A 24172-nucleotide genomic window follows, 5' to 3' on the forward strand; every position below is an offset into this window, starting at 1 on the left:
AAATAGTATCTGAATTCATTGCTGTGGTGGTTGATCACTTCACAATTCTTTTTCCTTATTGTATAATCAAAATATTTGTAGGAAGAACATAGGAAAATATATAAAAATGCAATCAAAATGGGAAGTGAAAGGTAATCATTGTTGGTAAGGTTCAGATAGTCTTAATTTTTACCAGCACAACATACTAAAGAATAGTTCATTATTTGCCTTTCGTTTTCAAACAGATGTTGCATCTGTAGAAGAATGGTTAGTAAGAATTACTTTGCAACATGGATTAAATATTTATGCTACCGAAGGAACGCTGTTGGATAGAGTCCGAGGTAAACGCCAAATAAAAGTAAAAGGGAATCTGTAATATTCTGTCAACAAACCTTGTAACCTGCTGAATGTCTACCTCTGGGCTCAGCACTAGAGATAAGTAACTAAGAGATGATCACGACACTTGAGGGGCTCACCATCCTAATGAGGCAGGCAAGGAATTAAATACACTTGGGCAGTGGTTAATAGAGGCCTGCAAAGAGTGCTATAGAAATATGCAAATATATTTTCTCTATAGCCACATTGCAGGCCATAATAAACAATGATTTTCTAAAGTTAGTTTTTGCATCTTGGACACTGACAAAAAAATGGGATGAAGGCCCTGGAGGGGGAAGGGGTGGTGTTTGGGTGAAGGGGGCAAAGTGGGGGAACTGGAGGACATCTGTAATAGTGTCAACAATAAAAAAAAAAAAAGATGTTATAGGAGGTACTGTTCATTGCATCACAGTCTTCTTTATGAGGACCATCAATAATATTTCTTGTTCGGTCTTAGTAAGAACATTTCTATATTTTCATAAAAAATTGGTTTATGTTAAGGTTATGAACACTGAGTGATATAACTGACTAGGTTTCTTTTTTCCAGCTGTCTGATTCATAGACCAATGTTTGGGTCACCTATAGCACCACGGTATAATTTTTTAAAAATCCTTAGTCCTGGATCTTGTGTTTACCCTCGCTTTCCTCACCTTCCTTTCACCTTTACTCTTTCACTCTCACTTTAATATGGCCCTACGCAGACTGCCGAGTAAAATAATATTACATTTTATGAAAAGCATCACCTGGGCGGGCGGCTTTAAGAAAAGTAGCGGCGCCCCCATATACCAATTAAAATCTGATCTCTGTAAGTGGGGTCAGGCACCTGTAGTTAAACATAAAAATTTTCCCAGGTGATTCTAATGTGCAGAACTGCTTAGAGAAAAGGCCACATAGGTACCAAGAGACATATACGAATCTATTTAATGCAGCATTATTTATAATAAGAAAAATGGAAAACAACATAAATGTACAGCAATAGGGGAAAGACAAATACATGTGGTGTGTTCTTTTAAAATGAGGCAAACAGACCCTGTATATGATTGAGAACAGAACATAAAACCACTGAGCGAGAAGGCAAGTTTCAGAGTAGAGTAGGGAAGCATTTATCCAAAATTCAGAAAATGCGGAAAGCAATGTGTATGGTGCTCATGGGTACATATATGTCGTAGCAAAAACAGAAAAGCATGGACTGGAAATACACACAGCAATTTCATCATAGTGGTTGCATGGGGGGCGGAATTTGGGAATGGGACTGTGGAGGGAGCAAAGATGTCTTCAATCATGTATGTGTCATGTTGATTTTTTAAAAAAATATATCTTTATTGATTTCAGAGAAAGGAAGGGAGAGGGAGAGGGAAAGGGAGAGGGAGAGAGAGAGAAACATCAGTGATGAGAGAGTCATTGACTGGCTGCCTCCTGCACGCCCCCCGCTGGGGATTGAGCCCGAAATCCAGGCATGTGCCCTGACCGGGAATCGAACCTCCATCTCCTGGATCCTAGGTCGATGCTCAGCCACTGAGCCACGCCAGCCTGGCTCATTTTATTTCTTTAACCAAAATTAACAAATCTGAAACAAAAATGACAAAATGCTGTGCTCTCCTATGTCTTCATAACGTCCAATTTTTAAAAATAGTTATTCAATAGTTACTGCAGGTTTTTAGTTGCTGACATTTTGATGTCCTATGCCAATTTTAAATACTAAAATAACAATATGATTATTTCAATTTAGAAAATAATCTGAAGTCTGACTCATCTACATATTGAGATGTACCCAGAATATTACATACTGCATTAAAATTTTAATGTACACTTATTCAGAATGTACAGGGCTTCACAAATTAGTTCTTTTAAAGGTTCCAGATGCAGAAATGAGATTCATCTGTTAGAGAAACTAAGAGGTGACCAGTGTCGTGGAAGCACAGTAAATGACAGGTCCGGTATAATGAATTTGGAGAGGCTGGCAGGGATCATGGTGAAAAGTGCGGCTTTTATTCTAGTTATAGTGAAAAGCTGTTGGAGTGTTTTAAGCAGGAGAGTGATAAATTCTGATTTACGCTTTATAAAAAGACCACTTTGGCTGCTGTGCGGAGAACTGAACTCTTGGGGAAATGATGGCAAGAATAGAATAAAGGAAATTGGTTGGCGGCTGTTGCCGTAATCCACCCAAAAGATGGTCTGAAAGTCCTTGGCCTGTGGGATCCCCAGTGGAGGTTGTGAGAAGAGTCCTCAGGATACATTTTGGAATTAGGGCTGCTTTGACTTCCTGGTAGATTGGGGGTGAGGAAAACAGAGGTATGGAGGTTGAATCCTAGATTTCTTACTGGAGCAACGCCCTGGAAAGTCAGCTGCCTTGCCCCAAATTTCTTTGACTTTTGGAGTGGATTAGTTTGGTCATAAATCGTGTCTCTTTCCCTTCTTGGCCGTCCCTAAACTATGTTAACCCAGATGGAAATCTAGCTCCTTTCCTGGCTTTGCACACAGTGAAAAATATATCACACACAGGCTTTGCTTTTGTAGCAGATTTTATTCAAAGTTTGGGGAGATGAAGGAGATTTACACTGTAGAAATGTAAACAGCTCAAGAATTGATGATCAGATATCTGTGCTCTTTAAAGTTCTTTGGCTAGTTTTGAAATTCAGACAGCAGTAGTCTGTCAAATTTGCCCGGCTTGCTTTTTTTTAATGCTCTTTTCTCATTTTTCCAGGAGAAAAGAAACCCTCCCATGTTCTTATACATTAAAATTTGACTTTGATAAAAGTCAAATTTGCAGATCTTTTGCAAGAGTAGACTGCTGGGTTGAAGATGCCCCACCTCCGGCTGGCTTTTCCTGTTGGCTCTACCCTAGCTCCTTTGTATCTCCCAGGAATCCCCCTCAGCATCTTGGCCACTAACGATAACTTTCCCGGTTCTCCACTGCCGTTCTGGATTTATTCTCATTTTTATGTATCTACAGCTGTTCAGATGGGGCTGCGGGAGGGGAACAGAAGGTAAACGCGTGGGCTCTTGAAGCAGAAGCTGTGCTCTCGCTGACAGAGGTGCATGTCCTAAGATCCAGAAATTCCGTTTCTAGGGATAGATCTTGTGACCAGCTATATTTTCCGAAGATTGCCAAAGCAGCGTATTCCATCCCACACGCGCTCCTGCAGGGCGACCTCGCCAGGCCCCATCGAGGGCAATTAGATTTCTTTCTTTCTGCTCTGGAAAATCAGGAGTGACCTATTTTTAATAAATGGAGGTGAGGTAATGACCCAATGAAAGCAGTAAGGCTCCCTTTTCAGGGGTGCTGCCACAATGTAAACCCCTACACTTGATTTTCACAGAACCTATTATTCAGTGGAAACTTGGGGCTGTAATGACAAAAAAGGCCCTCCGGGAGGTGTTTCCGTATGTGGTAGACCTGAAAGTAACCAAGTGCCCCTGTGCCAATGACGTCGCGCTGCTTGGCTTCCTTTTGAACTCGAGGCACAACGGTGAGTGAATGGCCGCCGGGAGCCGGGAGGTGGCGGTTCGTGTTTGCTGAAGGTTACACATAGGCGGGAAAACATTTCCTAGGAATACCTGAGGATCTGCTTTCGTCGCCGCACCTTGTCCAGGTGCAAGTGTGACCTCCTGCTTTCCTCTGTGACTCTGCCATGTTAACAGCGACTTGAGTGCCTTCCCTAATTTCCTTTACCGTCTGCCCCCCACTGATGCGTGACTCCCTGCCAGAAATTACTCGCTGTGAATCTAATCCATCTCTTCGTGCCTGGCTGTTCCTGCCGTGTAGAAACAGGTACGCTGGCGCTAAGGTTTCGCAGCGTTATTTCATCTGTTATATACGTTTTTCCATTACTACTGTAATGCTTCACAGGACCCTTACATACATCAGCTACTAATTGTAATATCCTAGTTGTTTCTCCCAGGTCATTGATGACTTCCTGGTCCCCCAAAACCAATGAATATAGAGGAATAAATAAATAAATATCAATTAATTAATTAAAAAGTAAGAAACAGAATTTTATTACTCGTAGATAATATGTGTATCCACGTACAAATCCAAAAGAATCAACGGAAAAGCGATCAGAACAAATATGGGAGTGCCACAGGATTGAAGGGTATACTAACAATCTATGAAAACCACCCCGCCAAAGGCACACTAAAGATTCTAATTTAAAAAAATTTTATTCAGAGGGTAACAAACCCCGAAAGGTACCTAGAGAGAAACAAAAAGTTGCGAGGCCTGTTGTACAGAAACTGTAAAAGTTTCACGAAGGCCATAAAAACGACTAAATTAAGATGTTTATGTTCATGAGCAAGAGCTTATAATATTGTCAAGATGTCCATTCTCTCTAAGTTTATCCCTCAATTCAATACAATTCCAAGAAGAATTACACAGTGTTTGTGTAAATCGACAAGCCGATCCCCAATGCATGCGGGAGAGCGAAGCAACGTGAGTGAGAAGCATCACTTGATAGGAGAGTAAAAGGAACGAAACGTTGCCCTGCCGCGGTTATTGCAAAGTAGCCGATTCCAACTGTGCGCTGGTCGGGGAAGGACACATAGACTTGGCCCAGGTTCCCTCGCTTTCCCGCTGGCTCTGAGTGCCCGTTGTGCTGAATGAGCTTAGTCGGAAAGGTCTCTCTTTCCCTCTGTACCAGCTCCCAGCAGCTCAGCTCCTTTTCTGGCCGGTTCTATGGATGCCAGGCTAGGGCCCCTCTCCCCCTTTCTCCGAACCCCTGTACCCGCCCGCCTCCTGCGAGCCACCGGAGAGCAGCCGTCCTTCATTCCTGTGCTCAGTCCCGCCACCCGAGTGACAGTCACAGAGAGAAGGGACAGCGTGCCTGCCGGGGCCTCGCTCCACAGGCCGCCTCGACGTCTTGAGAAAAGCAACCCGTTCTTTACCTTTTCCCCAGCCGGCCACCACTGTGCTCAGCAGAAAAGAGGTTCCCAGGGTGTCAAGCTGCCGCCGCCTAAACCAGCGGTTCCTGGGCAAGGCCCCCGTCTCCCCGCAGCCTCCACTCCTCGTGGGACTAGTGGTGGGAGCGGGTGTGCGGGAGCCGCGTGCGCTCCCGTTGGCGTGTAGTGCCCACCTTCCTGCTCCGTGACGCTCGTCCCCAGGCCGCCCATCCTGGTTTCATCGGTCGCCACCAGAAACCTACGCCTCCCCGGGCACCTGTGGTCCCCCTCACCCACAAACTGTTGAGACGCCCTTCCGTTTCACCCACACTCCTGTCCCTCTCCAAACAGCCACATCCGCTCAGTGGACTTTGTGGCCCGTCATCAGCAAACTCCCCACGCTGCTAATCTTTTCTCTGAATGGCCCCTTAGCTTTCTGCCATGCAGAGTAACCTGGCCATTCCCCGGGACCCCCTCCCACGCCACAGGTCTCAGAGCCCGAGGACCGGGTTGTCATCCTTGCTCCTTGGGGCTACTTCTTAATAAGAATCGCTCCTGTCTTCTCCTTTAAAATGCCCCGTTCCTTTGCGCCCAGACTTTGCCCCCCTCACGCTGCTTGGCTGCCAGCCTGTGGCACCCTCCCCCCGCTCGCACTCACTGGGACCCCCGACTTCCTCTCCACCCTATTTTTGGCACTATTTTCGGGGACTTCCCCACCCATAGGAATGACCCGCGCAGTACCCAGCTCCAAGGCCGCCTCTCCTTCAGCGGCCGTCCCCGTGTCCCTTCCGTGGCCAGAGCCCTGCCCTTGTCTCTAACAGGGCCGCCACCCCGAGTCTCTGCCGCGAGCGGCTCGCGGCCTGCGGCTGCCTCCCACCTCCGTCTGCTCTAGCGCTCGCCCCCCAGCTGGTCCTCGATTTTACTGAGGCCTCGCTCCGGTGTCCCGGCACGGTTTCCACTGCCCGGGATTTTCACTGTCGTCTTTTCCCACCGCCATCCGCGCAGCCGTCCTTATGAACGCGCCCGTAGCTTCCCGGCCCTTCTCTGCTCCCCGGCCTCCCGACCCCAGCGCAGGAACAGCGGGATGCTACCAGGACACCTGCCCGCTCGTCTCCCTTTGAAATTCCACCGACCGGCCTGACTGTAGATTCGCCAGCACAGGTCTCAAGTGGGCACTCGGCGCCGCCCAGAAACCCCCTCTCCGCCCTGGTATGTTTATTTTCCCACTCTGCCCAAGGAGCTCAGCACCCCCCTGCCACCCCTCAGGCCCTCTGCGGCACCCGCCTTTTCTGTTCGCTTGGCTGCGCTTTGAATACTCTGTGCCGAAGGCCAAGGCTGGTCACGGGGAGCTCCGTCCTGGCCCCTGCGTGTCTGTCCCGTTCTGCCTGTATTTTTTGTGCTTTGCCTTCTGGCCTGTTGCACCGTGGGAGGTGTCTCTGTTGCTGCCGCAGGTCACCCCTCGCCCCCTGCGCCCCGGACCCCGCTCCCCCCGTCGGCCGCCTGAAGTCTTGCTCCTGCCTCTCGCCTCTCACGGATGCCGTCTGCACACTGGCTCAGCTCAGCAGCACACAGGCCGCCTCTCGTACCCCACGTCTTAAGCCAAACCTTCATTTACCTCACTTTGCGCCCACCCCCCACTTCTCTGTTTTCCTTCAAAGCAGAATTTCTGGAAAGAATTTATTGTAGATGGTGCTGCATTTTGCACCTGCCGTCCCGTCTGGGTTCCGCTCGGCATCAGGCTTCTTCCTGCCCCTCTGCCGACCCGCCCTCCCCAGGCCCCCGCGGTCCCCGCGGCCCCCCGTCGCCAGTTCTCTTGCAGCAGCATTTGACCCGGTCAGCCGAGCTCTGCCTGAAACATTTTATTCTCTGGGCTTTCTCCACACCACCTCTGATGGCTTTCGTCTTGACTCTGGGCAGCTTCTTAGTTTTCCAGGCTGGCCCCTCTCAGTGTGACCCTAAATTGGCCATGAACCCCTGGGGTTTGTCCTTGACTCCCCCTTCCTTACGTAAACACTTTCTCTCCCTGGGAAGCCGAATCCAGTGTCATGGCAGTAATGCCACTTCCAGGCTGACGACTCCCAAGTCTCCATTTCTGGTGCTCACCACCCCTTTGAGACCAAACACCTGCATTCAGTTGTCAATTTTCCATTTCCTCTTGATGGAAATCTAATGAGCATCTCAAGTACCACAAGTCTAATCCAGAACTCGTGATTCATTTCCCTCTAAAATCTGTTCCTTTCCGGTATTCCTCTTCCTAATTAACATCCTATCCATTCAAACTGAAATCTGGCACATATTCTTGGCTGCTCGGACTCTCATGACATCCCAGGATGGTGCCATACCTGGCATCTACCCCCACGGTGACCACTTCTCAGGGCCACTAAAATCTTGTGGCAAGTCAACACTGTTTTTCCAGGAGACTGACTGACAGCCTCTTCAGTGGTCTCCCTGTTTGTAGTCTTGTCCCCATATAATCACCCTCCATTCAGCCACCAGAGTGATCTTCTCAAGTGTAAATCAGATCACATCACAGGCTCATTAGAGTAAAACCCAGGCCCTTCACAATGGTCCAGCTCTGCTTCTGTAACCCTGGGAAACACTTGTGGCCAGCGTGTCGTAGGGAGCGGCCTGTGACTTAATTTCAGCCTAAAATATCAACCAGAAGGAAGCAGAAGCTATCTCTGAACTTTGCTGGAGCCTGGTCACGTAACATCGTGCTTGACATTTACCAGCACCCCCGCTTAGGATATGGTGTACTGTGATCTGTAGAACTCGATAGAAAGGCAAAGCTTATCTATAGCTTTTCTCTACCAGGTCAAGGCAGATGATAAAACACTTCTGCCTGCATTTTCCCCTACACAGAGAAGAGCTGGCAGTTAAAATACATCCTTTACAGTGTGACTGCTCCTACATTCATCTTTTAGAAACAGAGTATGTGCATTCGATTGTCAACTGTCTTCAGGCCCCCTGGACTCCACCACACCCCTAACCCCCAATGGTTATGATGTTAGGACTGTTGACTAGACTTCAAATTAACATTCCACATTTAAAACACAAAAGACTCTCAACATTCCTGGCTGTGGCCAAGGAAAGGTGGGATCCAGGAACAAAAGTCCTTTCAGTATTTGCAAAATGTTTGGTCTTTTTTTTAATAGGTTCTCATGAGGCATTAGCAAATATTTTTTCTGTTTTTAAAATCACAAATATTAAAGTACATCAAACATAGTTTCTTCTCTCTTGGAGTTTACATTTTATTTTCTTTGGATTTACTTTTTTGTTGTTTACTAAAATCGTGCTAATGATATAGGAACATATTTATGCTCAGAGGATGTTAAGAAGGAAAAACTCTTCATCTGCTTCCTTAGGTTCTGTCCCAGGGGTCTGTAAATTAAATGATCAAAGACTACCAGGAGAAAAGGCACGTCTTTTTAATTAATATTTACATTCAAGGGAGTTCACAGAAAAGAAGTGAAACTCCAAGTAGTAGTTAAACTTGGGAGTTTATATACCATTTTAACAAAGGAAAGGGATCTGGGCTTCCAAGGATGATCAATTGTGGGGAAGTAACTAGGAAATTAAGTGGGGGGACTGATGGAAGAGAAGAGTCATTTTGTAAGGTCTGTTTATGCAAACTTGTCTCAGTGTCAGCTCATATCTCTGGTGGCAAGAGTGTTCTCTTTCTGATACAATGGGGCACCTTTCCCTAGAGGAAATTTGTGCCCCGCTTTTAGGCAGAAAGGGGAAGACAGAGAGCTATTCTTGCGTCTGTCGGTTCTGAATTGCCTTCAGCCCAAAAGAATCCTTATGGCAAAGTGGCCTATTTTGGGTGGCATATTCTGACCCCCTTCCATATAAAAAACAACTTAATAATTAAATCAGATAGTTGGCTAAAATCCTGTGGTGTAACCTGAAGTTACTTCATCTCTCCATGCCTGGGGAAGTGAGATTTGGAGGGGAAGTGAAATTCGGAGGGGAGGGAAGGGGAGGGCAGGGCAGGGCAGAGATGGGTTGGGAAGTGGAGCAGATGCAGGCTCTGGCCCTGAAGACCTAGCACAGTGGAAGTGAGTTACTCACTTCGCAGAGTTGTCCAGCCTTAATTTCCCTTTTCTCTCTTGGTAGGTGTCTACATAGGCCTCAGCTATTCTGGATTTTGGAGTTATAATGATACCCGGTGGTATAACCTGACAAATATGGTCTATTCCCAAGTTGGAGAAGGTAATTCTTCTGACAGTGCCCTCGTCCGCAGCGTTTCGCTTATAAGCAACGTTCAGTCAGTATTTCACCTTTTCTTGCCCCGTAACCCATGGTACGATTCCTTCCCTAGGGCACAAAGAGCTTACAATAGTGGATATGGTTTTAACCAACCATTTCTTAGTGATCCTCACCTCTCTGGGACTTTTTGTAAGTCGAGACCTTCGTCATCGATCAACCCCTGTCCTAATGGTACGTGAACTGCTTTGTAATGAATAGTTAACCTTAAGTATCTTCCGTGACATAGAGACATTGAATGCTTGAGTTACGTGTGATCACGTGTGGCTGTGTGTGGCTCTGTGTGGCCAGAATGGAAATGCCTCTTCCTTTTAAAACTGTAAAAGCACAATACAGGGGCTTCTTCCTCCGCGTTTCAGTGTTGAGTACTCAGAAATGGTGCTAGTGTTGTTGCGATACGAATTTATAGTAAGTTTTAAATACATACAAGCAGAAAACACTTTACCTACCTACCTTCCCACCTACCTATAGTTATATACGTTCCTAAAATGCTTTAGGGTTATTTATAAAGCTAACTATAGTATTACAAAATAACATAAAATAACTTTGGGGATTGAGAGAAGGGGAATATACATTTTGGTGAAGGTACACAATATGCATGGAATGAAATTCTTAAGCATGTTAATAAATACCTCTCAGAAATTACCATGACGGAAATAAGAGCAGAAACAAAGATTTAGGAACAGGAGAAGAAAAGAGGAGGGTGAGTGCGGAAGAGGCCGTTGTCTTGGCGGAGAGGCGGGCATTTCGTAGGCGTGGTAATTGTTGCCGTCCTTCGGGTGTGCGGATGTTCACCGCCTCCCCTCCTTCCTCACTGTCCCTGAGAAAGTTCCCTTTGTTGCCCAGACCCCTAATCTGGCCTCCTACGTGCTTCCCGTGTGATCGTTGAAGCAGAGAGTAGCAGGCCCAGGAACAGAGACTCTAAGTCAAGGCACAGAGGGCCTGGTCTAGTGCTGCGCTGGGCGGGGCAGAAGGCGCCCTGGGGAGAGTGACAGTGATCCCATGTGGGGGCCAGGCGTGGTGTCCTTCTGCACACTTCTTCACTCCTCTACTTAAATCATCAACAGATGGGGTTTGGATCCCAAATCCTTTCTGGAATTAAGTGAAGGTATAAATAAATTAATCAAACGGTGAAACAAGGTGAAGACTGAAGGGAAAAGCTCCAGGATATTGTGTAAACTACTTAAGAGGCTGGTTTCAGTGTGACTCTCCTAACTGCTGGCATATAAAAGAACCACTGCCTTTAGTATAATTTAAATTGCTATGTTTTGTTATGCCGTCTCATATCAAGCAAAAATTAAAGCTCCTTTTTTTTTCTTCTTTTCTTTCTAGTTTACAAGGGAAGACTTCTGTGGTTTTGAAAGGGTAAGAAGCTTTATGTTTCCAAGGGTTGGTTAAAAGATGTATTTCCTTGGTTGCCCTAAGAGACAAGATGGAAGATAAGAAGTCACAATATAGATTATTCCTGTTATTCTAACCACTTAGCCACACCGGCCAGGGCCAAGGAGGTGAAATTTAAGCAGAAACTTAACTGACTTGAAGGAGCACTTAAAAACAGAGGTAATAGTAAGTGCAAAGATGCTAACCTGGGAAGTTGGCATGAGGAAACATCCAGTAGCCACCAAAATCTGTTTAGTAGAAATAACAGGGACTTCAGGTCGCTTCCTCAAGGGCACAATTCTAACTCGTGTGAGACATACAAGCTCCTGTATGGTCAGGGCCTTCCATACCTTCTTTAGACAGGAGTCACACCTACCCTGCGCCTCAAGCCATCCTTGCCAGCCATTAGCTTCACTCTCAGCACGTTTTCTCCAACCGTAAGGAGAGCCACCAGGTTCACAGGCGACCCGTTCAGCAGTCCTAGCAGGAACACAGCATCTCTTTCCCAGTAGCTCCAGCAAGTCTCGGGCCCGAATCATTGGCATGTCTTGGATCTTGTGTTCATTCCTGACCAGTCCTTGTGACTCCGAGTCGGACCCGGGTCATGAGCTCATCCTGTGGAATGAGGTCAACCTGATCAGATGAAATTCCCCCCTAAGATACTGACCGACCGGATTCCAGGTAGGAAATAAACGAGAAGGGATCTAACGAGAAAGAAAAGCGTCAAGTCAGGGCCCAATAAAGATTCTACATTGATTGCTCAGGTAGCGTAATGATAATTATGGCGTCCCGAAAACCTGAAGATTTATTTAAGAACTCCGAAGTTTCATTCGATATAATACCTTAGCTTGGGGATACCACACCATCCAAATAAACTGGCGTGCATTCTGTTTTAAAAGGCTTTTTTGTTTGCTTGTTTGGTTTCTTGAGACATAATGCACATAGCGTAAAATCCACCCATTTAAAGTGTACAATTCAATGGGCTTCAGGATATTCACAGAGCTGTGCACTCATCACCGCTATCAATTTTAGAACATTTAAAAGGATTTTAATGCACAGATTATAGAGATTTTATTACCGCCCTATCAAAACGTAAGAATGTCTCCCTTTTGTTTCGACAATAATCTGGAAGTCGGAATCTTCCTATAACAAAAACACCATCTCAGACTCTTGCATGTAATCCGGATCCAACATATACAACCTCATCTTCTTGGAAGCTTCTCTCTCCCGACCAGTTTTTCGAAACCTCTCTTTTTGTGGCTGTTTTATCGCTTCTGGCCACCGCCAGGCTTCTGCGAAGAGCCCTTAGTCCTGCCTCGCTCAGTGAAGACCAGACGGTGGCACGTGGCCCCCGGGACTGTGACGCAAGGCTCGTCACCCCACAGCTTCCAAAAGACGAGTGCAAGGGCTGGGCCTTTGCCAGTAACACGGGCTAATTCACGGGAAATTTCTTTTTATTCCGTGTGAGTGTGTGTGAGTGTGTGTATGTGTTGTTCAAAAAGCATTATTATTGTTTCCTGCCCTCATTCTACAACCTTTTATTTGCATATAATTTTTCTCTTTATTTGCCTCACATTCCTGAACTACTGAACTTTAAAAATTTTTTTTAATGTGCTTTCTATTTTATATCTTTAAGCCCGCACGTTGCCTGAGTGATATTTGTATTTACTTATGTAGGCCGACTACGTCAAAGGAAGGCTGTGGTACACTGAAAGATGTTTCGCTAACAGGGAGCACTTTGAAGGTAAGTTTTAGGTAAAGAGATATTAACAGGCTTTCCCCAACATGAATAGCACATATAGATGAGACGAAATGACAAAGCAAAAATAGGACAAAATGTAAAGATAGGCTTGTTTTGTATAAGTTCACGGCTTAACACTAAGGGGAACAACTCATTTAAATCTGAAACCACAGGCACGCCCTGAGAGAAGTGCAAGAAAATTGATTCGGGGTGTATTTAGTGATACATTTAGAAATATAGATGCTGCTTGTAATTTCCGTACCTTTATCTCTTATAGTTGACTATATTACTGTCACCTTTGAGAGAAACAGGACTTTAAGTGAGGTATGGCATTGAATATTTTGAAAGGTAAGAAATTCTATTATACGCGATTTTATGGATTGTTATTCATCTAAGACAACAGCAGCTCTACAGGTTGAAAGGCTTAACGATTACTCTTTGCTCCCAGTGGCACCTCTACTTGGGTTTAATGGCGATTACCTAATTGTGTTAAACCTAAACCTGCACAGTGGTTCCAGAAACACAATCCGTGCCAGAAAGGGATGCTTTCTGAACTCATCCCCCAGAAGAGAAGCACAGACATTAAAGATTGAACACTTTTATTTGAAGTCAGTCATTAGTTTATTTGCTAAAGAGAACTAATTAGAACTTACATGTCAAAAACAACATTAACCTAGCCCGGCAGGCGCGGCTCAGTGGTTGAGCATCAACCTAGGATCCAGGACACCTCAGTTCGATTCCCGGTCAGGGCACGTTCCCCGGGGACCGTGCAGGAGGCGGCCAATCAATGACTCTCATCATTGATGTTTCTCTCTCTCTCTCTCTCTCCCCCTCTCCCTTCCTCTCTCTGAAATCAATAAAGACATATTTAAAAAACAAAAAAACGTTAACTTTTCCTTTCTCTTTTTGTAGGCAAGCTCTTGTTTTTATAGCAAAGAGCCATTTTTGGAATGGTTATCTTGCTTACCTCAGCTTCCAAGAAGTAAAACGATCCTTCCAACTGTAATAACATTTCTTGTGGACCAAGATTATAATTCTGGAGTCCACCTCTTAAATGAAGAGGTAGGCCTTGCAGCCCGGAGGTGACCGCTCTTGACGCTACAATGAAAATTTCGCTAGGCAAAACTCTTTCTGAGGTCTTGTTCTCTTTGGCAGTAGAAATTGATAAAATTCACTATAGCAAAATGGTTTTTGGCTAATAATCTAGATGAAGACACTTTCGAGATTTCTTGCCTCGGAGTGTCATTCGGCTGGATGGAAATGGAAAACACGGTTTTGTTTGTGGAATGATCCTTCCCTTACTCCCCTGAGAATATAAGCCGAGTTAGTTCTACATGAGTTTAACATTTCGTAGGAGCGGTTAGTGTAGATGAACAAATAATGAAACTAAATTGCCACAGACCTGTATTTTCTATTCCAAAGGGTCTCGACCCCAACTGTGAATTAGAATTTTTCTCAGAGCCATTAAACATATGTATAAGTTCAGCCCTACCCTTTGATTTTTAGGGGAGAAAAAATAATTTTCTCTCCCCTCTTAGGTTCAGTAACCAGGGTCCCATTAATGAAACGGACAAAAGACAGAGTAACCGGAGAAAATAAAACGATTTATGTGTGTAGTGTGTATACAGGCAGGTGAAAGTCCGTGATGAGTAACTTGAGAAGGTGGTTACAATGTGGGGTTGCATGCGACCCTAAGAGATGAAGGGGGCGAGGAGGGCACTGAAGGCCAAAGCCATGGAAAGGTGACGGCTGTGCCCACAAGCAGGAGAGGGCGACGTTGTTTGCACAGGTGTAAGCGGCCTCTTGGCCTCCCTCAGGTGATGGTCTTCCCTGCAGGAAAGAACTGGGGCAGCTTTAGCCACGGTCCCCCTTCTGGGAGCAGCTCTGCCCCGAAGACAAACCGATGGCAGTCTTCTTTCTCAGCGTTGCTGCTTTTAGATAAGGGGAGGCTTTTTTTCCTGCATCTGTTGAATCTCAGATGTCTTCAGCTCAGATGTCTTCAGCTTCAAATACTCTGTATAACAAAGTGGCATATGTTGGGGTGCATAGTCTGATCCCCTTCAAGACCATGTTCAAAGAGAACTGGAGTGTGGCCTGGGGCCCCACGCTTTGAAAACATAGTTTGAAGTGATAATTATGAGCATGGGCGTTGGAGTCTTTCTGCTGAGTTCGGTCATTCGGCCATTTATTATAGAACCTTGGACAAATTATTTAGTCTCCTAAACTTCATGTTCAAGCTATTACATGGATGTGTATGGCGGGGGGAAGGGTAAAGAGATATCAGTGGTTGCCAGTCCTGCCAATCCTAGGCTGTGTTAATGGGTCCCCATCTTAATCATCCGAGTGACAGGAAGCGAAAACCTATCACATAGACTAGGATTGTTCGTGGAAAAACTCTTCTGATCGCTCATGCTTTATCCATTTCTAGGGAAAGACCATGGCCTGTGCATACTCCCTAAGAAGTAACAAACTAAGGTTGAAACTGAAATTCCCAGTTTTCACGTTCCCTCCATCGTTCTCTCCCGTGGGAATGAAGTTCCACCCACGAAGCCATTTCCTCTACGCCTATGGCAATCAGGTGCGTGCGGGGAAGTGTCCCTCTCTGCGGGGCGAACCCTCGGCGTCCGCTCTGCCCAGTGGCTCCACGTGGTCGAGTGAAAGGCTGTCGCTGATGATCGGGGAGGTGGGAGGCCCGATGAAGAGAGGACGGGAGGAGAGGAATTAGAGACAGCGAACACGAACACACCTGTTGCAAAGTTTTGCTGAAAGGCGGAGCAGTGAAATAAGGCAATGTTTGGAGGAGGTGGGGGCGTTGAAGAGAAGGTTTTTTTTATGGTCGGAAAAATGATGCTGTGTGCTGTTGGGGATTCTTCAATAGGAGGGGGAATTGATAATGCAGGAGAGAGAGAGAGAGAAGTTTCTGGAGTGATGGCTATTTCTAGATGGGTGAGAGGAGAGGAGACCTGTGCACCAGTGGAGCGGTTGGCCTTAGGGGGACAGCTGTCCTGCAGTAACAGGGGAACAGGAGGAGCTTATGGGTGCGAAGCTGGTGGGTGGATGGCTGTGGTAATGGGAGCGTGTGGGAACTTCTTTTCTGTTTTCTCAGTAGAGAAATCCAAGTCCTTACTTGAGATGGAGAATGGAGGAGGAGTGTCAGGGGTTCGAGGAAAGAGAGGACAGAGTAGAACAGCTGCGGAGGAGGGCGGGAGGGGGAGCCGAGGGACGCAGTGTGGCTGCTTGAGCTTTGCGCGCAGGACTTAGAGCATGAGCAGGTCAGCATCGCAGCCGCCTCCCCTCCAGGCTCGATTGTGGGGGCGCACGTGTGACGCGGAAGACAGAGCTTATGTAACCACAGCTGGAGGTCCACCAGGAAACTACCAAGCAGTGAAGGAGCGCACAGAGGGAGTGCAGGAAGACCAGGGGAAAAACTCAGGCATGGATATTACAAAGTAGAAAACAAACTCTAAAAGATATGGTCAAAAGATATGACTGTCTATGTAGAAAATCTAAAAGATACGTACAGATTACTAAAACAACCAAAAAAGGGGAAGGGGGAAGAGAATTCTGTTCATCAAACACATCGTGAGACACAGTGAAAACACAGACCGGGAGATCATATTTGCAGCACATTCAACTGAGAAAGAATTATATGCAAGAATAAATAAAGAATTCCTACAAAGCAATGTAAGAAAAAGCTAAATTGGTTTTTTAAAATAGCTAGATTGATTTAAAAAAATACAAATGGGCATTTTGGAGAGAAGGGAATACAAATGGAATAAACGTGAGGAGATGGTATAATTCCCAAGTCAGCGGGGACCTGCCAACCGAGGACGCAGCGGGATATCGCTTTAAGCTGTGTGACTGGCGGGCTGATTCCGACGGCGCCCCGAGGCCGCCGTGGCTCTCTCAGACACTGTGACGGGGCAGCTAGTCACGGCCACTTTTTCGGAAAGCAGTTGGGCATTACTGTTACCCTGTAAATGTTAATGTTTTCCTATTCCGTGACCCACCAGTGTCACTTTTTTGGCAAGGAAACATATATGTGAGGAAACCCTTAGAAATGGTCATCACAGCTTTGTTAATGGATGGACAACTGACAAGAATCCGGATGCCCACGATCAGCAGAGTGAATAGATTACATGTTATTCGCATAATGAACTATTACACAGCAATGGAGAAGCAAATTAACTGAACCACATGCAAAATGTATGAATATAAGTAAATGATATGGGGGGGAGTAAGTTCTAGAAGACAGACAATATGTGGTGCAATACCTTTGTACCAAAAAAAGAATATAAAGAGCAAAAAAACTAAAATCAAGCAATATAGTAAACATACATAGGTGCTAAAACTGAAGGGAAAAAAATAGCAAGGGAACGAGAAGCACAAATTTTCAGGACGTTGGATATCCCTGCGGAAAGAGACAGGGTGACAGGATTGGGGAGAAACACATGGGAAAAGGTAAAGGGTCAGCAATATGCTAATCCTTGGGCTAGGCTGTCAGTTCCCACACGTTCATTATATTATTAAATAAATAACATAAGAAAAATACAAGTGAGCCCTAAGTAGATAAATAATTAAAAATATTTAGAAAAACGCAATGAAAACGCCATTGTTTTCATTCAAGTAATCAGTCAAAAGTTAAAAATAAAATGTTGATAATATCAAGTATTGGTGAGGTTCGGAGAAAAGGTTACTCTCATACCTTACCCCTAAGAACACAAACTGGCTCAGCGAAATTCAAGAACACTGTGGCAGTGCCGCTTAAAATTACAGACGAGTGCACAGCCGGCCTCAGCAACTTAGCCTCTCAGCACCTGCCCCGGGGGTGCGCCTTCACATTAGCGCCAACCAGCAGGCCCAGCGTTCGCTGTAGCCGTGTAGCAGCGAACGTTTTGCTCTAAGCTGCGAGTGTCCCTTAGGAGGAGAACAGAGTATCTTAAGTACGACAGGGCCATAATATTGGGTGCCGTGCGTCGGTACAGAAGAACGTGAAGATCCACGTGAGCTAACAAGATGATCTGCGATACACTGAGCGGCAGATGTGCTTACAGAACCACAGGCTCCGTAGGATGCCATTTTCAGCATATTGCTCATATTTCCCTTCCCACCCACCACCGTGCCCACCGGTAACATTTGTAGCGTCCAAAGCAAGAGTGAAATGGAGGCTTCCATATCATATGTTTAGGACACGGATTGTGCTATGCCAGCAATATTCCTGCGTGATGGAAGACCCATGGTTATTTAATAAATTCTCTCTGCGTGTTTGTAACATGCAGACACACTAAGTATGCAGTCCAGGACAAGGGTCCCTCTTGCCCAAGCCGAAAGGTCAGTGCTGCGCCCAGATATATACTGGACCTATTATATACATATGAATGTAAAGGTGCAGAATTTTCAAATGGAAACAGTGGTCACCTCTGGGAAGGGAGAGCGGAGACCACAATTATATCAGGTGAAGTATAAAAGAATTATTTGGTCGGTGGTCAAAGAGACTTGGGCCACATTACAATGTTTTAAATTTAAGAAGAGCCTGTTTTCAGGTATAACTTGCCACTAAAATTAATTTTCAAGAAAAAATTAAGAGGCAGAAATATTCATTTGAAGAAGACTTAGGCCACTAGAAGTCCCAGGCAGGATTCGTCCTCTACGTGCTCTGACTCATCCTTAAACAACTCTTACAAAATGGTAGCGTTGGCACCCGCCCTTGCCAGGCGCCTGGCACGCGGCGCCTCGTGTCCGTGCGGGCTGAGCTCTGCCCCGCTCGCGGAGGCGCCCGGCGGAGGCGGTGGGAAGAGCTGCCCCTTGGTGCCGGCTGCAGGCGGGGGCTGCAGGGCAGACGGGCGGCCGAGGGCTCTGCGCACACGCGTGAGGGAGGGGCGGGCGGATGCGGGGATGGGAAAAGGCCGCGCTGCGGGAATTCTCCTGCGTGGGGCGGTTAGGCTGGTGGGTAACCGCTGACCGTGGCGCGGCAGCTCTTTCACGGGGTGTCCTCCTTGTATTGCCTCAGGCCTGGCTTTCCGTCGACGGTGGCAACACTTTCGACTTGCTAGCGGACTTTCATGACGATATCGTAAAGAATACTTACCACAGTTTCTACACTTCCGACATTACTTTCGTCACCCAACGCGGACACGTTTACATGACGAAGGCAGGTGAGGAGCTCACCCTTCCTGCTGCAAGCACGGTGCGTGAGCCGGGGTCCGAGGAGGCAGGAGAAAGTCGACGACGTTCATCAGCTAACCTTGAAGTCGAAAGCCTATTAAGAGCGTTAGGTTTTTAAATTGTGTAAAATACACATGCCACAAAATTTACCACCTTGGCCATTCTTAAGTGTGCAGCTCAGTCCCATTAAATACGTGCAAAGCGTTCAGCAACCGTCCCCACCCTCCACGTGCAGAGCTCCTTCTACCTTGTAAAACTGAAACTCTACCCTTTAAGCACTTCACTCCCCCTCCCGCCTCCCCACAGTCCCCGACTTTGACTGTTCTAGGTCTCCCGTGAGTGGAATCAGGCAGCATTTGTCCTTTTGTGACTGGGTTAGTTCACTTAAGATCCTGCCTTCGAGTTTCATCCATGCAGCAGCGCACATCGGTGCTTCCTTCCTTTTCATGGCTGACTAATATTTCATTGTATGGATGCAACACATTTTGTTGATCCCTTTGTCAGGATATTTGGGTTGATGTTTTTTCCACTTCTGCGTCTTATGAGTAATGCTATTACGAACATTTGTGTGCAAGTTTTTGTGTAGCAATATGCTTTCTGTTCTCCTGAGTATGTCCCCAGGCGTCCAGCTGCTAGGTGACAGGTTAACTCTACGTTTACATTTTGGGGAACTGTCGAACTGTAGCGGTACCATTTTCCACCCCTGCCAGCCATGCGTAAGGATTACCTCTCCGCCGTCCTCGCCGACGGCTGTCATTGTCTGTCTTTAGTGCAGCAGCTCTAGTGGGTGAGAACTGTTTCTCGTGTTTTGGGTTTGCATTTGCCGAATGACTAATCACGTTGAGCATCTTCCCGTGTGTTTGTTGGCCGTCTGTAGATACCTTCTTTGGAGAAATGTCTTCAAAGTCCTTGTCCATTTAAAAATTGGGTTATTTGGGTTCATTGCTTTTAGTGTTGAGTTGTGAGAGTACTTTATATACTCTGGATATAAGTCTCTGACTAAATATATGATTTGCATGTATTTTCTCTCATTCTGTGGGTAATTTTTTTACTTTTGTGATGGTGCTTTTTGAGGTGCAAACATTTTAAATTTTGTTGGCTGAATTTATCTGTTTTTCCTTTTGTTGTTTGTGGTTTGGGTGTCATATCTAAGGAACCGTTGCCTAATACAAGGTCATGCTTTCATCAAAGAGGTCATGTTTTCATCGCTTTGTTAGGTGTTCAGAGGATAATGAAGGTACAGATTGTAGAAAAGTAATGCAGAAACTCAGGAGCTTAGCAGGCAAGGGAGCTTACCTTCAGAATACAGCCTCCCCAGCGATGCTCGAGGAGCACCTTTATAGAGTATTGAGTAAGTTTGGAGACTGGGGGTAAACTTGGGGATATCTGATAAGGTCTAGCCAGAGTGGGAAAGCACTGATTGTCTCCAAGTCAAGCGTGAGACCGGTTTTCTTTCAGTTTGTTTTTAACATTGTCAGCATTCTTGACCGTCTAGCTTAAAACCGTTCTGTTGTGTTTTTTTCTGGTCTTGTCAGTCTCTGATACGATTTTAAACAACAAGCTTTTTAAAGGTTTCTGATCTGCCTTCAAAAGCCTGGTTTCTTGGACCTCAGTGTTGTACCCTTGGTGCTCACTGTCAGAATCTGTTCTATCCCCATAAAATCTCTGTTGGTCCTTCCTAATTCAAGGCTAAGGAGACCACAGAATTCTGATTCTGTTTCCCCACGTCTTCGCCGCTGCGGTTGCTTAATCTTGGTTATGTCAATAAAACTCTTGCTCAGTTTATGCTGGTATCAAGGTCACCTTTGTGGTTTATTTGTCTGAAGCATTTGTGCAAAAGCATGTAAGAATCTGACAATCAGCCATCATATGATTATGAAAGAAACCAAAATGACTCTGAGCATGGGGAGGAGGGGTTGGGAAGCGGAGGGAGCCTCGGACCGTTTCCAGTACCCCAGGAGGCTCCCTCAAGCCACCTTCCTGCCGTGTACCGCTAAGGCCAGCCAGTACTCTGACCTCTAAGCCCATAGTTTTGCCTGGTTTTGAGCTTCATATAAGTAGAATTATGCAGTATATGTTCTTCTGCGTCTGACTTTTCTCAGTCAACGTTATAACTCTGAGGCCCCTTCACACTGCTGCGCGTGTTAGGACTTTGTTTTCTCCCCGCTGCGCAGCCTCCCCCTGGATGAATGTGCTCTAATGTTTTCATCCGTTCCCCTGCTGATGGCTGTTTGAACCATTTCCATTCGAAGCCTATTATAAAAAAGTAGCCGTGAACATTTTTGCCTAAGGCTTTTGCGGGACAGAGCTTTCGCTGGTTTGGTATACACCTAGGGATAGAATTGCTGCCGTGCCCGGTATATGTTTGTTTAGCTTTTGGTGGGAAAACGTAAGCGCTGCCAACACTTTTCCAAAGCGAGAGTGTCAGTTTACTGTCCGGCCAGCAATGGGAAGGAATCCCGGCTGCTCCCCTTCTCACCAGCACTTAGTATTGTTAGTCTTTTCCATGCCGAGTATGTAATGGTATCTCCCTGAGGATTTAATTCACACGAGCAATGATGTTGAGCGCGCTTTCGTGTGGTCGTCTGCCAATTTTATATCTTTTTTTGGTAAATTATGTCCTCAGGTTCTTTGTACATCAAGTTTTGATTGAGTTGACTTTTTCTTACTGATTTCTATGAGCTTTTAAAAATATGTTTTTATTGATTTTTAGAGAGAGAAGGAGAGGGAGAGAGAGAAACATTGATGAGAGAGAAACATCGTCGCATCGATCGGCTGCCTCCTGCACGCCCCCTACTGGGCATCAAAACCGCAGCCCAGGCATGTGCGCTGACGGGGAATCAAGCAGTGACCTCTTGGTGCCTGGGTCGGTGCTCAACCACTGAGCCACACTGGCCAGGCTGATTTCTGTGAGTTTTTAATGTATTATGGATATGAGTCCTTTGTTAGAAATGTGACTTGCAAACATCTTTTCCCAACCACTTCCTTGTCTTTTTAATTCTCTTCGTGGTATCTTTTGATGAGCAAAATTAGTCATTTTTAAAAGTTAAAATTATGACTCTTTTATGATTAGTGCTTCTTGCTTCTTACGCCCTGTTAAGAAATTTTTGTGTGTTCTAAAGAAGAGATTCTCCTGTTCTCTTCTGGCAGATTGTTTTCTATTTCTTATATAGATTTACATAAAATTTCTAACTTTGTGTGTGTGGTATGAGGTAAGGTTTATTTTTCCCCATAAAGTTATTAGGTTCTCTACTCTGGCCTCGAGCGGATATTCAAGGTCATAAGCTTTATTTTATTTTATTTTTTTAATCTTATCTTTATTGATTTCAGAGAGAGGAAGGGAGAGGGAGAGAGAGAGATAGAAACATTAATGATGAGAGTCATTGATCAGCTGCCTCTTGCATGCCCCCCACTGGGGATCGAGCCCGCAACCCAGGCATGTGCCCTCACTGGGAATCGAACTGCAATCTCCTGGATCCTAGGTCGATGCTCAACTGCCAAGCCACGCTGGCCGGGGAAGGTTTTTTTTTGTTTTTTTTTTTTTTTTTGGTAAGCTCTCTAATATATCCATAAATTTTATCCCACCCCCACAATCTTTGTAAAAACCAGGACTGTCGTTGTAGTTAAGTACAACAGCCTATTTTCCCTAAAGTCTTGGCCTTCACAGGCACCCCACCTCATCTACTACCAGTAACGATCTGAGTAATTGTGATGCCCTTGCTTGCTAGGGATTGCAAGTGTCACAATACCTACCAGGCAGAAGAGGTCATCTGTGCATCCCTTCACTGCGTGAGCTACTCAGTCCCAGGATCCCACCTTGATATTCTGTTTTCCAGGGACATTCCCGATAAAATAAAATAAAAGATATCAGTTGAGGTCCTGGCTGGAAACATAATTCCACTCAAGTGTTTCACCGGAAGAGCCGTGGACAGAGTTAAAGGAACCAACAGTGATAGTAAAACATCTCAAGACTAGCAATGGAAGAAAGTCATTACAGTCCCTTTGATTAAAGGGGTAATGCAAATAGATAATAGGTAGGTAGTAGGTAGATAGACACATAGACAGGCAGACAGGCAGACAGACTTCTCTCTCCTTTCCTTGTTCATATCTCCTGCTAGTGCCTTTCGTTGGTCAAACGCAACCAGAAGCCAGCTAGAAACAGAGCATGAGCATTGCACTTCAGGGGTCAGCCTTCCAGTGCACCTGGCAAGAAGGAGGGAGCCCAAGAGGACCTGAAGGGACGGGCGAGCAGAGAACAAACAGCACATGTTGAGGAACAAAAATCAGAATGGACTAAGCCCGGTGACTTTGGAAATAGTAAACATACTTAACACCTAAGAAAACTAAACTAAATTGGCAATAAAGATCCTAAACTCTTACAAATTATAGATGTAAACTATAGAGACATGTCCCCATGCAGAATAAAAATCCAATAAGTGGAAAGAATATAAAATGACAAATATAGATGCTAAAGATTGAGAAACTGCAAAGGTGTTTCTCTCTATAAAAGCAAAAACATTTCTGAGTTATTTGAAATAGAAAATGCAAATGAGTTTTAAAGGCACCAAAAAAATCAAGCCAGTCTCGGATTTTCTGCTGCAACAGTGAATGCTACATGTTCATCTAAAGTACCTTCAGAGAAAAATAATATTACCTAAGAATTTGGAGCCACCTCAACCAGTTACTGATCTGCAAAGCCAATAGAAGAATGTTATAAACGTTATAGTTCATCATATCTGAGGTTTATTGACTGTAAAATGAACCTTGTTAAAACAAAGAACAAAAAAACTCGTCCAATTCAACTTTAATGCACTGTTTTAACTATGCATCCTGCGTGATGCATAGATGATTACTGTGACATTATTTCCTCTGCCTGTAGTTGCATTGCTTGGTGTCTAATAAGGCAAATTTTGCATGTCACCTCCGTAGTAAAACATAATGCAAGTTCATCTACTACATGCCATTTCATCTGCAAACTCACTGAAGGCGAGCTTCCACCTTTCTGAGGTCCTACAAAGTCCTTGGTGGTGTTTCTACAAGAAAGTATGGACTTGTCATTCTTCTGGCCACACTTTGCTTTGTTGTGACTCTATGCCCTGCTTTGTTTTCCTCTTGTACTGCACCCACAACGACTGTTTCAATGTCAAATCACAATGAAATATTTTCGAAGGCATTTTAAGTAGCAATAAAACTCAACACGCCTTACGCCAGCGATTCAGGAAATTCAAAGCGACGACAATGCAAAGAAGGAGCTGAGACAAAGTACGTGCAAGTGCAGCCGATTGAGCGCTATGGCGTGAGTGCCACCTGCTGGACGACGACTATAAGACACATCAATTATAAAACGTGCATCAATTTACAGGATGTGAAAATGTGAAAAAATATATA

The 24172-nt window shown here is 45.3% G+C and overlaps 1 protein-coding gene across 1 annotated transcript in view; it reads left to right on the plus strand.

Annotated features, from left to right (window-relative positions):
• CATSPERB (catsper channel auxiliary subunit beta) overlaps window positions 1–24172 on the plus strand; it is a 65558-nt gene that overhangs the window by 11249 nt on the left and 30137 nt on the right. Inside the window, exons 5-14 of the mRNA XM_087826737.1 lie at window positions 225–320; window positions 3675–3824; window positions 9349–9444; window positions 9554–9672; window positions 10831–10863; window positions 12556–12622; window positions 12897–12943; window positions 13532–13693; window positions 15054–15197; window positions 18630–18774. Of these exons, the coding sequence (XP_087682863.1) occupies window positions 225–320; window positions 3675–3824; window positions 9349–9444; window positions 9554–9672; window positions 10831–10863; window positions 12556–12622; window positions 12897–12943; window positions 13532–13693; window positions 15054–15197; window positions 18630–18774 (1059 nt within the window). The remainder of the gene's footprint in view (window positions 1–224; window positions 321–3674; window positions 3825–9348; window positions 9445–9553; window positions 9673–10830; window positions 10864–12555; window positions 12623–12896; window positions 12944–13531; window positions 13694–15053; window positions 15198–18629; window positions 18775–24172) is intronic.

Source organism: Miniopterus natalensis, chromosome 1 (assembly GCF_054644295.1).
Source record: "Miniopterus natalensis isolate mMinNat1 chromosome 1, mMinNat1.hap1, whole genome shotgun sequence".
NCBI classification, from domain to species: Eukaryota; Metazoa; Chordata; class Mammalia; order Chiroptera; family Miniopteridae; genus Miniopterus; species Miniopterus natalensis.